General features: G+C 32.0%; 1 protein-coding gene across 1 annotated transcript in view; it reads left to right on the top strand.

Annotated features, from left to right (window-relative positions):
- The window catches only part of LOC143919212 (guanylate cyclase 32E-like), a 63,788-nt gene extending 51,349 nt beyond the window's left edge, over positions 1-12,439 (top strand). The window contains exons 9-24 of the mRNA XM_077441424.1: positions 854-1,006; positions 1,108-1,263; positions 3,110-3,115; positions 3,351-3,529; positions 3,644-3,755; positions 5,694-5,912; positions 6,105-6,402; positions 8,324-8,515; positions 8,590-8,776; positions 8,851-8,991; positions 9,060-9,183; positions 11,308-11,376; positions 11,449-11,611; positions 11,707-11,909; positions 11,998-12,112; positions 12,195-12,439. Coding sequence (XP_077297550.1) covers positions 854-1,006; positions 1,108-1,263; positions 3,110-3,115; positions 3,351-3,529; positions 3,644-3,755; positions 5,694-5,912; positions 6,105-6,402; positions 8,324-8,515; positions 8,590-8,776; positions 8,851-8,991; positions 9,060-9,183; positions 11,308-11,376; positions 11,449-11,611; positions 11,707-11,909; positions 11,998-12,112; positions 12,195-12,439 — 2,562 coding nt within the window. The remainder of the gene's footprint in view (positions 1-853; positions 1,007-1,107; positions 1,264-3,109; positions 3,116-3,350; positions 3,530-3,643; positions 3,756-5,693; positions 5,913-6,104; positions 6,403-8,323; positions 8,516-8,589; positions 8,777-8,850; positions 8,992-9,059; positions 9,184-11,307; positions 11,377-11,448; positions 11,612-11,706; positions 11,910-11,997; positions 12,113-12,194) is intronic.
- The last annotated feature ends 3,713 nt before the right edge of the window (positions 12,440-16,152 follow it).

Raw genomic sequence — 16,152 nt, 5'->3', positions numbered from 1 at the left:
GCTCGAAATAGGAGACTTTTTCGACATGTGAAAGATCGAGTCGTTATCGCGCTGTTTAGGTTCTAAGAAGACTCGACCATCCTTGAAAGCTTATTTCTCACTATTCAACCACGCAATCCAGTTTGCCGGAAGCCATTTTCTCCGAATCTCTATCTGCGAAGATACGTATATTTTTTTATACACGGTCGTGCGACGCAAAATAAATACATATACAAGATAAACTCCGTCTTCCCGAATCCGCTAGTTTTGAATAATACATACCGAACTTATTTTTGGACTCTTATATACAAGTTTTATGTACGAAATCGACGTATACCCACATAATAGAATGGTACTTTTGCGTAGGGGTGGGTTCAGGATCCAAATGAAAGGCCAAAGGCGTGTCACACGATCCGGGTTATTCAACGATCCGGGAGGTCCACACGACACCAACGCTCACTCCGGAATAATCTGATCTACCGTGTGTGCCTCGTTATAAAGGACAAGTTGCACACCACACCACACCGGCTTCCCCGATCCATCTATGTATCTATTGTTTAGGCACGTGAAGGTCTACCGTAGTGAGTCTATTTTTCTGTGAGAGATCCAGCGTATCCTTTGTTCGGGCACTTACTGACTCCCGTTAGCCTAATCCGGGGTCTCTATTATTCACCTACGAATGCCCTTAGACAGTGGTTGCTCTCTCTCGTGTTCTCACGCTACAGCACATTACCTCCTTCATTATATGTAATAAATCTCAATTTTTCAAATGCCCCATTTCTGGCTTTAATGCGAACTTCGAGCGCGCGATACAAATAAATATTCATTACACTCGAACGAACTTTCCAAAGTAATGCGTGAATTTTTAAATCAGGTACCCATAGAGGCGGCTCACTTGTACGACGCTGTACTTATATACGCCAGGGCATTGACCGAGGCTTTGGAGGCTGAAGAGGATCCTAGGAATGGCACGGCACTTCTGAAACGGATACTGTCACGTTCGTACCGTTCGATACAAGGATACGATGTAAGTATCGCCATTACTTGAAATTGCATACCCTTCATATATGTATGTACATGTGTGACTTTGTTTGAATTATATAAGTATCGGGGTGAATTTCGGTTTAGGTATTGATCGACGCCAATGGTGATGCCGAAGGTAATTTCACAGTGGTGGCTCTCTTGGATGATCTTCAAGTGAACGGACCTTTGAGGATGAGTATGCAACCCGTGGGATATTTTCAGTATGCTGCGAATGGTTCTGGAGACCCCCACGCCCTCCCGGTGAACCATTTTTTTATGATAAATTTGAATAGCCTGCGTCTTATTGCGAGCCTACCCCAAGGCGGATTTGTATTGTTCTATTTGCGACGATCTTCTCGTAGGCCTTGGCCCTTACCCTTACCCTTGGCCTAGGTTTTTTTTTATTATATATCGAAACTTTTCAAATCAAAACGATATGTTTGCATTAAATTTCCAAAATTTGGATTGTGTTGCTGGCGAACAATAGGATTACGATGTCGGTAAAATGAAAACTTAATATAGAATGAAAAAGAGTAAAATTCACGCCCTTTTATTATTATATGTATTTTTTGAGGCCGGCTATTAGTTTTTGATATACGAAACTCTGTTCTATGAAGTGTTTTTTTACGAAATTAAAATACCCAGAAATATAGCTCAGTGGTTAGCGTTTAATGCTATCAACTGAGGGGTTGTGGGTTCAATCCAGGGGCGTCATTTCAGCTTTTTCCAGGGGGGCAAAATTTTTGACCAGTAAGGAATGACTTTCTAGGGGGGGGGGGGGGGGGGTGTAATATATTAAAAAAATGAGAATATGAATTTTAACTATTTTTTTATTTACATATATATATTTTTATCAATAAAATTAATTGTAAAATAATTAAAAAAAATCTATTTAGAGTTTTGGGTATAAACGCATATTTATAAAGTACAAAATAATCTCCTGAAAATAGATTGAACGTTTATTTTAAACTAAAAAATATAAAATAAGCATTAAATAAATATTGAAAACTATAATGTTATTTTTATTATATATTTTATTTAAAATACCATTTTATTCATAATAATACATTAAACAACGTGGATAGTCTCGTTCAAATTTGGGGGGGGGGCGGCTGCCCACTCCAGCCCCCCCCCCTGACGTCCCTGACAAATGACGTCCCTGGTTCATTGTTGCAGGCCAGATCTTGGATATACATACATATGTGACTCCAGGTCGATCGTTCCCTATTAGAGTTTAATTATTTATCTGATTTCATTTTTGAAACAGTTCCAAACAAATTGGCAACTTGTCCTCGTTTATCACCATTATTTGAATATATTTCAAATTTATATCAATAATGTTATAAATTTATAGAAACTAAATATGTAGAAATTTGGCCATAGGTGTCGCCTTGGGGCAAAATCCGGGCTATTAAGCACCATGGTAAACATAAAAAAATTTATAAAAGTATTTTTTGACTGCTGCTGGTGAGATTTGAATATTTTGACACCAAGTGATTGTTTCCAATTAGAGTTTGCCAATTCATCTAATTTCATTATTGAAACGGTTCTTCACCAAATTGGCAACTAACTTAGTATTTGTCACCACTATTTTAATATAATTTCAAATTTCAAATTTATAAATTTATATATGCACAAGTTTAAAACCATAGATGTCGCTTTGTGACTGTAATTATGTATGTATATTTTGAATTTATTAAAGAATACATATGTATTTTGTTCTGTAAAAAATATTTTTATACTTCGTTGAAATTTCATTCATCATTCGTACGTATTATATAAAATCGTAAATGCGTACGATTATACATTTAATTTATTCAATCGAATGAATATTATTTTGATAGAATAAATTTTCATGAATATGCGATTTCGTTACAGTGCGCCACAGATTTTATTCGAAAATCAATTTTATTTTCACAAAATGTTGAAAAAACAAGTAAATTTCAGTCGTGCGGAATCGTTCATTTTTTGCATGGCGACAGTCGTTATTTGTAAGTTAAATCAAATCATCGGAATATCGGAATTATCGGAAAGATATTCCGAAAACTAACATCAATAGCGTCGTTATGAAACACTGGTGAACTATTCGATTTAGAGTAAACGTTAGATAAGGGTTCGTCACCGACAATTTAATTCGAAATAAAACGTATAAATTAAATGTTCGGACTTTAATAGGCCCCCAGGTGGAAATAAATAGATTTAGATGGCAATTTCCGCATTCGTTCGATATAACCATTATTTTTAGTACTATGTATATGTATGTACATATGTATGTACACCCACAGTACATATGTACTTCTAAAGTGAATTTTATCGTACTAATTTTAATGAAAATGAATTAATTTTAGGAATTTTTGTACGTCGATGCTTCGAAGCCTATACAATGGGTGGGTGGTTTTGTTCCCAAAGCAGAACCAGCTTGTGGATTTTTCGGCGAAAAGTGCGAGCGAGCCCCAGATTGGCGACTCCTGGCAGTGACAGCGTTCGTAGCTTTGACGGCACTCGTAGCAGCTATATTTCTACTCAAGTAAGTTTCCTTATATTACATTTTTAAATATTGTCTTGAGCATTTTGTGAAAGCATGATGATGCTCTTCAATGTGTAGCATATTTACAGTCTGTGAACTTTTCTCATTTTGAAGGCACTACCGATACGAGCAGAAATTGGCTTGTCTCCTGTGGAAGATTGATATGAAAGACATAACGATTATTCCCACTGAGGAAGCAGACTCCATTGCCAGAACTAAGAGCATCGTAAGTTTGATAATTTGCACTATTAAGTTATCTGAAAGTTATTCTACCGTATGACAAATTCCGAGAAGGTGACACGTAGCGGACTTTGTCAAGTTTCTGTCAAGCGATTCAAGCTTTCAAACATATGTATATTCTAAGCCATACATATACATATATGTATGTATTATACATCAGTGTAGCAAAGAAAGTATTAACTATTTATATAAAATATTTTATCAGACGTTTTGTAATAATATATTCTTTTAAATAAGCGTCAAGTTGACCAAAATATTTGAATTTTTAAACATATTACGACTATTTTTCACCATCGTATTAGCGAAATTGATTTAAATATCTGTCGTTGACCAAACCGCACAAAATGGCAAAGTTTCAAAACAATCAGAATAATTTAAGAATTTTAGATGAATCGTTTGCGAAGTGAAATATATGTAAAACAGCCTTGTAAAAATATAACTGAAAATGTAATTAGTTAGTTTATTTATTTATAATTGTATTTGCACTTTTCATGAATAAAGGTCCGTTTATATAATATTATCAAGCACTGCATGTTAACAGTTCAGGACAGCACTGCATGGAAAAGACTACTTCTATTCATACTATACAGCACCGCACGTTTTCGGCACGTTCATACTTGTTTTGGACGAGGGCAAGGCAAAATCGGTTTACATATATGTACATTACAGTAATTTACATTACAATATGACGTTTCCGAAAGTATGCATATGCACATGGCAACACTTTCGTTAGTGCGGGTGCATTCACCATTATGAAGTCACATCATGCGTGAATATTTCCGCATTGGGCAAAGAAAGTTGATTCTGCTTGATACGTTTCGGTGACGTGTACTGATGTATAATATGAATAGATCGTGTCGGTTGCTGTTTTTTCGGATACGTTACGTATACATTACGGAAGATATGAATGTGCCCATATGGAATGTACTTAAGAATATTTTTCTTACTGTTGTTTACGTGCAGTTTTCGGCTTGAGCTGTACTGATATATGCATTAAGTTTTTTTTTTTAAACTAAAAGCAATTTTACGAATTCGTTGTATCATATACTTACTTTTTATGATTGTTATTTCACAATATTACCCTACTTTGTGAATAAAAATAGATATTAAATTAAAATAAGGCTGTAAATTGAATTGTCGTTGATACTTTGGTATATTGTTTACGTATATTTATAAACCCTACATATGTCGCAACTGTCTGTGTTTCGGTAGAATTAATTTAATTTATTGCCAAAATTTTACTTCACGGTCAAAATATTTTCGTAGTTAATAAAGAGGTAGATTTTCATAAGAAATTATAGTAAAAGTGCCTTGAAAATAATATGTATTTGGTAGTTTTAGACGCTTTCATATATGTACATAGGCATAATCATTAAATGAACAAAATATTATGTAATAAACACAGGCGTGCCTTATCAAAACTTATTTTACCCAAAGTTAGCTTGGATAGGGCACGTTTTCTCGTATAAATTTTTGCACATGAATTTTAAATGAATGAAATTGCTCACCTGCTGCGTCAAATATTTTTTTTATTAAAATGCTACATAAATTTATACATGGGTTATTTCATGGAAAAATATTTTAATAATTAAAAAAACTAAATTGAATATTTCCTCTGAATAACTTATTCGGTATGAATATTATGTAATTAAGCATAACGACATACGATTATCGTAATATGTACGTTATTCATGTTTTTTTTTGGATAATGGATGTGAACTTGATACGTAAATTACATAATGGATTTAATTCATTAGTTTTGATGTACATACATGAGTTGCTATTATACGCTAGCTTTTGACAAAAGCTGTAATTCAAGGTTGTCGCATATGAAATTTCTCCATTTGTCCGAAAATAAATAAATATCAGAAGGTCTTATAGAGGTTAAAAAATAATTTGCCCGATCATTACGTCGAATTTTTAGATACAGACATGTCGGGTGAGTCTTTTGGCTGTTGCTGGGGGTGGGGCAGCGGCTGCTATAGCTCCAACCCAGAACAACCCAACAGGAGCATCTCCTGGAGAAGGAGGAGGCAGAGCTTACACCAGAATCGCACTATACAGAGGAAATGTGGTCGCGTTGAAACCGGTGCACAAGAAAAGCGTCGATATAACCAGAACTATTCGGAAAGAATTGAAGCAGGTATACATACATACATAATTTATCGCGTACATTTCCAACACGCATTATCGTGTTACTCGTTAATGATTAGTATTAGATAATCGGTTTTGCTCGGCTTACATTATTAATCCTCGTTCGGTTTTTATCTCTGTGACATTGACCTTTGCGGTCACACTGCGGTCGATGTTAATATTTTCGTACTTTTGTAAATAGATTAGGGAAGTGCGCCACGAGAATATCTTGCCCTTCATCGGAGCTTGCGTAGAACACGGACACCTGGCCATCATCAGCACGTACTGCGCACGTGGAAGTCTCAACGACGTGTTGGGCAATAGGGATTTGCACCTGGATGGAATGTTCGTGTCTTCATTGGTCAGCGATTTGCTGAAGGGACTCGCCTATCTTCACGACAGTGATATTATATCGCATGGAAACCTCCGCTCGACGAATTGTCTCGTAGACAGCAGATGGGTGCTTCAAATCAGCGACTATGGTCTGCACGAATTCAAAGGTAGGCTTTTCTTAGCATTAGTTTAAACATTCTCTGTTGTGTACATATACATATGTATGTATACATAACACCGGAGCGAAAAAAGCGAATTTTGGATTTTCATCGATGGACCCGGTGGAAAACTTCGTCGTATCAAGGGAAAGTTAAATAAAAAAAATTGATTAGTTTTAAACAATGTCCTGTGCTACCAAACAATCGGGTTTATCTCGACAAAAGTTTCGAAAAAGTAGGTTTTTTCATATATTTGTTTTTCAAGAAGAGTTTTAATTTTTTTTACTATTAACAAAAAATAAACATAAGGAAATTTATTTTGGTCGATTATTCATGGTAATTTTTTTGATGTTCCTGTGATTATTTTGAAAATAAAAGCAGTTCAGAACTTCCTTGAGTATATTTACTTTATCTTTTTAATTTGAACATAAAAAAAATAAAGAATTTTATGGTTATTTGATATATTTTGATGCAGAATTTCAGGTTTTACGTCAAAACGGGTTATTTTGGGATCCTTATATTTCATGAAATTCCTAATTATTTCAGTACATATGTATATGTACATACATATCAGTTTTTAATAATCAAATTATTACTTACAAAATCTTTTAAAAAACGGCTTTTATTTTCCAAATAAATACGGGAACATGAAAAAACGACCATTTTCAGAAAATAACGATTCCCCCATACAAACACCCATTGCGAGCGCGTTGTTTTTTGTATGGAGACTTTATAGCGGAACGGCGACTTTGAATTCTCGTTAATCAATTAAAAATTATCACAATCGACCCAAATAAACTTCAATAGGTGAGTATTGATTGTATATATATATTTTAAATAGTAAAAAAATCAAAAAAAGAGATTTTTTGAAATTTTTTTCGATATAAATTGATTGGTTGGTGGCACGGGACATTGTTTAAAATCAATGAAATTTTTTATTTAACGTTCCCTAGATTCGACGAAAGTTTTCCACTGGATTTGTCGATAAAACTCCAAAATTCGCATTTTTCACTCCGTCCTAATGTACGTACTTACATATGTATGTATTTATAATAGTAAAAATGATGGTATTGTTTATCTTGTATGGCACAACTTGTGCCATTTTCATTTATTGCTTTTTGCATATTTGTCTTGATTACATTTGCAAGATTATTACGAACAACGAATATCGAGGACAGAATAATATATTAAAGTAAACATAAATCGATGCTTTCTTTTGTTTTATTTTTTCAAAATCATGACTTAATATATTTTTAATAATTAAACAAATAAATATATTTTTCATATGTAATATGTAATACCACACAGTCAAATTATAATACTATAGATTTACTGTGTGGTATTACATATACATATGTACGTATGTTTGTATATCATCTTTCAATTTAGCTTGGGCCCGTCAAAATAATTAATAGGAAGCTTTTGTATTAATCTTTCGCTCGTTTTTTTTTATTTGGTTGTTTCGCAGTAAAAAGTCTGGGCACAGATAAGATTCTGCTAATGAGCACAAAAGATTTTTAAAATATTCATATGTTACGTAAAATAACATGATCATAAAATTTAAAATCGGGCATGCAAAATTCAAAAATTTAAGCGTCAAATCTCCGAAAAAAATCTACACGTGTGCGGAATAATCTGTGTCCAGAAAAATCGTTGCCCGGAATAATCCTGTAAAGAGAAATCTGTCCGCAATGTTTTTATTCGGAATAATCCTACCTACAAAAATCACTGAACTGTTTGTTTTCGTTCTTATTCTTTCCTTTACTTTCTTCATATCCCATCTATAATATTTGTCTCGCTTACTATCAATATTTTCAGTAACACACATTTCTTGTTATTTCAATTATATCCACACATTCTTTTGTTTAAGCTGAATTTTTAGTAGATCATGTAAAATTTCATTTGATTTATATTGTCTTTTGAAAAATAGCTGGTCAAGAAGAACCTGACGGTGCGTTAAGGGAAGAGAGACGTGCTTTGTGGAGGGCGCCTGAAATTTTGAGAAGTGTCAACCAACCAGCTCGAGGGACTCAAAAAGGAGACGTGTACTCATTCGCCATAGTACTTTATGAAATAATTGGGAGGGCTGGTCCTTGGGGAAATACGGATTTGTCAAATTCAGGTGGGATTTTTTTTAAACTGTCTCCCTACACAACAATTATGCAAAATTTTTAATGGGACATTTTTTTCATTTAGAAATATTGGGTCGTGTCAGGCATCCGATCGATAAAGTATACTTTCGTCCTGCTCTTGGACCTCTGAGTGCCCAAGGAACAGCTGCATATGTGCTTAAATGCATGGAAGCTTGCTGGCATGAAGAGTCTGAACAACGTCCCGACATACGCTTCGTCAGAGTTCGACTCAAGGAGATGCAGCAGGGATTGTTAGTGTTTTGGAACTGAAAAGTAGTGGTACTTTGGTATTGTTTTGATCAAAATGCTTTTTGATACATTTTAGAAAGCCGAACATTTTCGACAATATGCTTGCTATGATGGAGAAGTACGCTTATAATTTAGAAGGACTCGTCGCTGAAAGAACTGACCAGTTGACGCAGGAGAAAAGGCGGACAGATCAACTTCTTCATAGGATGCTGCCTAAGTAAGTGTATTTTATTTGAAAGCAATGATTAATTTTTGAAAATGCATATAATTGTGTATCGTTTACAGAAGTGTGGCTGAAGCTCTGAAGCGTGGGGATCCAGTACAAGCTGAAAGCTTTAATTGTGTGACCATATACTTCAGCGATATTGTCGGGTTCACCGAACTTTCAGCAGACAGTACGCCTATGCAGGTATTGTGATTCAAAATAAAGTATGTATATATATATAAGGTTTCGTTTGATGTTTCGAAATTCCCGGTTTCGATATTTTTTTGCGACTTATTAAACGATTGAAAATCTTCAAAGTGAAGTTTTATACATACCTTAAGCGTCCAATATAGAAAAAATATCTACAAATGGTGTATTTGTGTCAGGACCTGATTAACGTTTCTTATTTCGTGTAATCTATAAAAAGCTTGTGCGTTTGATGGCCAAAAGAATAATACATCGTAATATGCTTATGGCCCCTTCTTGGGCTCTATGATGTTTTTTTCCAAATGCATACTCAATTCTTTTGAAGACCGTATTCATAGCAGTACACAAACAAGTGGTAGGTACATACAGAATTAACTGTACCTATTTTTATTCATGATACCTACTCTCATATTTTGAGAAATTTTCTTGTTTTTTTTTTTTGAAAGAAAAAATGAAACAAAAATTTAAAAAATTTTACTAATTACATTACTGTAAAAATTTCGGTGTTAATTCATATAAATTTAACAACACTTTTTACTTTGCACAAAATATGAGTGGAGTAAAAACGCATTAATTTCAACAAAGTTTCGAGTGTGTAAAAAAAATAGGAGGCGTGGGACCCACTTTCTACTTTCTTCGCAGTATTATAAATGAATAATTTGAAGCTTTTATTTATGTAGGTACATATATTTATTGTATCAGAGTACAAATTTTTAATTTGATCCCGAATATACATAATTATTTATACTAATTTTGTCTTTGAACGTTTTAATCACCGAACGTTTGTACTAACGAGAGTGGGTGAATGAACTGCGTTGTCCTTGCGGCACGGTCTCCATGGACTAAGTATATATATTTAATACAAATAAAACGATTTGTTTCTTCTTGAATAATTTCCCAAGAGATGTTGCGTTTCCTGGTCTTCCAAAATTAGCATAACCTAATTACATTAATACGATTAAGCATTCACAAAAGCTTGTCAGGCGTACTATGATACTACATACAATGTACGTTTTGTATTAGGTGCGTACATACATATGTATGTGTATTATGTTCGCAACTGTCTCTCAGATGTAAAGGAAACTATCCCTTTATTCCCAAACGTAAAGCGAATGAGTGAGAAAAGGCTCATATGAAGGCTGTTGCTTAACAATGATACCGAGTCCACAAAATGTGTATTTTTAGAAGGTTACATGTACTCCAACCGTATCATATGTTGTTTTTCAATTAAAATTAACTTTCTTAATTGAATTATGTCAGCCATAGATACTTGATAGTTTTATGTAAATAGACGAAAAATTAACAACGAAAGGAATAAGGTATACAGCTAGAATTTTATATTTTAATATTATAACAAATTGCTTTTACAACTTTTTTTTCATTAACATATATAGATATATGTATATTTTAATTCGCAATTCTTCGGTTTCGTTTTTTTCAGCTTTGCCTTTTATTATTTGGAAAATTGAATCAATCGTGTTCAATCTGAAGCTTAATGGTACATATAAATATTGAAAAAGTGAATTAAAGTAATAGTTATCAGACGATTTTCTGAGAATTGTGATTTAAGTTTCAAATATTTTTATAGGTCTCGTCTTATTTTATATTGTGTTTGTATTCAATTCAGAAAAGCCTTGTGTGTATAATACATATATGTAGGTATAGTATGTACATAATGTATAATATCGATGTGAAAATCTATATAAATAATTTAAATTTACCAATATTTAATCGAGTTTCAAATTTTAATGACATTGTCGCCAGTATAGAAATCTCAATATAATGTACTTACATAGTTAGTTTTACAATGATGAATGGAATCATCAAATAATCTACATATTATAATTGTATGTAAGTGTACATAGAAATAAAATTCTTTCATAAGCGTAAACGAATGGGGATTTAAGTTTATTAATATTCATACATATAAAATACACATTTGACTTTATATAAAGTCTTCATTTATTAAATTATTGTACGTATTCTTATTGTGAAGTTACCTTTGTATTCAACATTTTAAATTCTCCTCATCATTTATTTCACGCGAATGAACACCTAAAACATCTCATTTCTTATTCAACGAGCATTCCTACAAAAAATTTAAGGCATTTGAATTTTTAGGTAGTTGAACTGCTGAATGATCTTTATACTTGCTGCGATTCCATTATATCCCACTACGATGTCTATAAGGTACGTGAGGATATGTATTTAAGTTTAAATTAAATTTCAGAGTGGTTCAAAATCTTATGTAAATTTCAATAGATTGAAACTATTGGCGATGCTTATATGGTGGTGTCTGGACTTCCACTAAGAAATGGTGATCGTCATGCTGGTGAAATTGCATCTATGGCGCTACATCTTCTTGAAAGGGTTCGTCGATTGGAAGTGCGTCATCGACCTGGCACCAGACTGAAATTACGCATCGGTAAATGATTATTTTAATACTTAATATTGAAATATAATACGTACATATTTACTTTGTAAGCTAGAATTCATATGTATGTATGTATGTATTGTTAGGTATACATTCTGGTCAGTGTGTAGCTGGAGTGGTGGGTCTTAAAATGCCTAGATATTGCCTTTTTGGAGATACAGTCAATACGGCAAGTCGAATGGAGACTGCGGGAGAACCTTTGAGGATACACGTATCAGCAGCAACTTGTAGAATTTTAAGAAAACTTGGTGGATATCAATGCACAGAAAGAGGACTCACCATGATAAAAGTAAATATTGTTTTATTTCGAATTATTTAATAATTTAATTCAATTATTATTTATTATTATTATATTAATGCATTTCGCAATACTTTAGGGTAAAGGTGAAATGTTAACATATTGGTTAGAGGGAGAAGAAGCCGGACGCCGAGAAGCTAGAGCCCGGCGAGAAGTGTCTCAAACATCTCTATTAGCCAGCTGCAGTTCTGATTGTAAAATGACTTTAAATTTAAATTATTTAAATGCTATGTATGGAGTAATATGGGTGTAAACATTTATAATTTTCTTGTTTAGTGGCTCGTGATACTCCAGATTTGCTACGTCGACCCGGTCTACTGGTGTCTATCCCTGGGTTGGGAACTTATACAGGTTTACATGGACGCGCAAGGAGATGTTGTGCAGCTCGTTCTCAGGAAATTCCCCAGGGATATGGTGCTTTGCCAACATTTGATTCGAATCCACCATGCTGTTGTCCTCCAGCTCGACCACATCGATCCGCTCCGCAGGTCACATTTAAGGATATTGATTATGAACTATAAATATTACAATGAAATTATATGTGTCTATTTTAATGTAAAGGCATGTTTTTTAATGTATGTATTATGGGTTTGGTGCAAACGATCGACAAGCGCCAGACAGACTGAACCACAGATTAACTGGATGGCTGCTTTAAACGCAATTCTCGACTTCACGAATGATAGATTGCACATCAAATGACGAGTAACCTTTCGATGTGCACAGATGCAATTATTGAAATGGTAATTATTAAAATTGAGTTGGATCATTCTGGCGAGTTTAATAAGGAAAAATTCGGAACTAAGGTATCAGAAGCACAGAACGTATACAGGGTAGGTATGTCGGGACGTCGGGTAGATTTCGCTTAGTGTAAGTGCGAGCAGTGCGCACGCATAAGGTACACGTGTCGTTAATCTGTGGTTCAATCTGTCTGCCGCTTTTCGATCGTTTGCACCGCATCGATGTATTATAAATAAAATACTATTTAAATAACATGTGTATGGTATTTTGATACTGGAAAAAATATATAATACATAATCTTAAATATATAAAATTTGACAACATCTAAATGTAATTAAATTGTGTATCTATGTATTTCCATTTGATAATTTAAGATTGAGTCAAAATTGTTAAGAAAAATTATAAATGCACCTTACAGCAGTGGCGTGCTATCTAATTATAACTAATAACATATATATGTATATACATACATACATACGTATGTACTTGCTGATAAATGGCATACAATATTTATTATCATCGATATTTAAAATCATCATTTCATATTGATTTACTTTTCGTAAATAAATTAATGTGAAATGATTTATAATACTAGTTGGACAATAAATATATAATACCAAAGACGGAAAACAAAGATGGCATGCCATGTATGCATATGCAAATAAAATTTATATTAAATCAGTCTTATCTCACTATTTTTGTGTATGTATTATATATACAAATTTATGGAAAATACGTAAAAATTTTATTTACACCAGTATTTTTGTCAATTATAAAATATAACATATGTGAATTTAATTATCGTAAGGAAAAAATAATGTGACCAAAACCATATAACTTATGAAATTTATTCCGAACCAAATATGTACATAGAATTATCAAAAAAATATAGTTACTAACTAAATTGAAAGCCTTATTTTGTTATAATAAAGGGCATAATTTTATTAAAATAAAATATACTATTAACTTTAATTCTTTATACGCAAAATTCATGTATTGTTAACTGAATGAAACTTGAAAATTATATTTACATGCTTATTTGAATTATTCAAAATTTTTGATTATTCATTTTTGGTACGTTTATTTTGCACATTTTAAAATATCTTTAACTTATTGACTACCGTATGCTACATACATACATAGTATGTACATACATACATGATTTGATACATACATACATGGTATGATACATACATTTCAATATGCCCTCCAATATAAAGCTAATTCTTATTAAAATCTCACTTTCTAAGTACACATGTACATACATATATAGGTTTTGGATATGAAATCATTTGTCTCCTCATATTTTTAAACTATACTTGAAAACTTAATCTATATTTGTTCTTAAATTTATTCATGTAAAAATATAAATGTGATAAATATAATATATCTATTTATTATTGGAAATATATAATGTAAATATCTTATTGTGTGGTCTAAGGGTATACAAGCTTTAATGAAGTATATAAATTAGTGTGTCGTGAAATGTTTAAAATGACGTGAAAAGTGAGTTTTAAATGTATTTCAACGATTATTTAAGGTAACAGTACAGATACCTACATACATACATTCAAATGTATATGAAAATGAGGTTTATTTGATTCATTTAAGTAGTAAAAACTTTTCATTAATGTAAAAATTAAATATTGCTTATATATATACATATATACTTTCACTGCATCGACGTCTACAAATTAAAATATCTTATTGAAAATGTGAAACATTTATTAAAAAAAATACATGTGAAACTATTTATTATGTATTATATAATGTATATGTATATGATAAAAACTAAAAAAACCTTTAAAAAACTGAATGTTATTCAACTGAACCATTTTATGATTTCATCATAAATGTACAAGTTTATACTAGTCAATTTTAATTAAATTATTATAATAGATTTAAATATATGTGATATTTTTATTGTCATTTTTAAATTAAGTATATGTACATGCAAAAATTTGTAACGCATTTAAAAATATTGCATGAAACATGTTGTGTAACTATTATGTGATGTGCCATAAAATATGAGAACATACTACTCAAATACGAGCTATACATATATTCCCTATAGTGTGGTGTACACGTTTGTGTAAGATTTATTAAAAATTTATTAAATAATTCAATGTACTATTTGTAAAACAGTAGTTGAAAAGATCTAAAAAGTTAAGAGACTGACCTCTAACTACAACATTTATTTTAAATAATTAATATTTGTCTATTTAATATTTCTACTCAATAAGTATAAGTGTCTATCTATTTAACAATTGTAGTCATTACTACACATTTATTAAATAAAAAACCATATTTTCTGTATAACTACTGACTTAAAATATTATGCAAATGTTCATAAGGCTTATAAATTAGTATATGAACATATACTAAATTTGAACGAATATTCAAGTGTAATTAATCATAAGCACTTCAGGATTTATTTCTAAGGTGACACAAAACTGATAACTAATTGTATCATACCAAATAAACATCGATAAGTTGGTAAATTGCGCAGACATTGGGTTTTAAATTTTTTTAAGATTAAAATCCATAACTATTAGATAAATGTAGTAAGGTTGATATGTAATTTCTTGAATAAAATATCAGATACACGTTTCTTTTTTATTCAATTTCAATTTAATTATAAAATTTTTATATTGTTTATTATATTTTGTTTACTGTTGTGTTTTACATTGATAAATATGGATGCAAGGTAAGCTTGGGGTTGATATTGTGGCGGCTCGCTATACGACATGATCGAGTTTGGTCATCTTCCTGCGAGTGGGGACCGACTCGATTGTGTTCGGAGTTAGCTACCTCACTCTGCCTTCAGCTGTCATAAATAAAACACGTGCATTAACATGCCAGTCGTCTCATTCGTCCATCCCCTATAATATAATTACAATACATATGTATATTTAAAAATCTATACGTAATTGGTTGATAAAAAAATCATTTTATAGCTAGATAATTTAGAATTTGTAAAGGTAGATAAGTCACGGAATTTGACATAATTAGACGCAGTACTAAAAAAAAAAATTTCCCAACTTTGATTTTTACTAGGCTTTTCTATGTTTTTTTCAAATCAATTTGGGAAATTTTGAAAAAAGTAAAGATTCACCATGAATCAGGACGACAGTTCTGTTAATAAATTTCAAATGTTTGCCTATTGTATACATTTTACATAAAATTATGAAACTGCTGTTCTAATAATGAATAAATATTTATTTGAAATTAGATTATTAATCACATTGCGGTGGTCACAAAGACAATTTTTGCCATGAAAATCTCAAGTTCTCGTTAGTATGATATTTATCGTTAGTATGATAGACTTTTCGGCTGCCAAATGTTCCGTTATAGAGATTTTAGTGACTTTGTGACCAGTAATCACCTAACCATTTATATACCCCCCTTTACCGTTTTGGGAGTAATACGATACATTATATACTAAAATGGTGTTTAATTAGTTTTAAATCGTAATTTTTATATATAATTAAGTATA

Source organism: Arctopsyche grandis, chromosome 11 (genome assembly GCF_051622035.1).
Source record: "Arctopsyche grandis isolate Sample6627 chromosome 11, ASM5162203v2, whole genome shotgun sequence".
Classification (NCBI taxonomy): Eukaryota; Metazoa; Arthropoda; class Insecta; order Trichoptera; family Hydropsychidae; genus Arctopsyche; species Arctopsyche grandis.
Note: the sequence above shows the minus strand (reverse complement) of the source record. Positions and strands in the feature narration are given on the sequence as shown.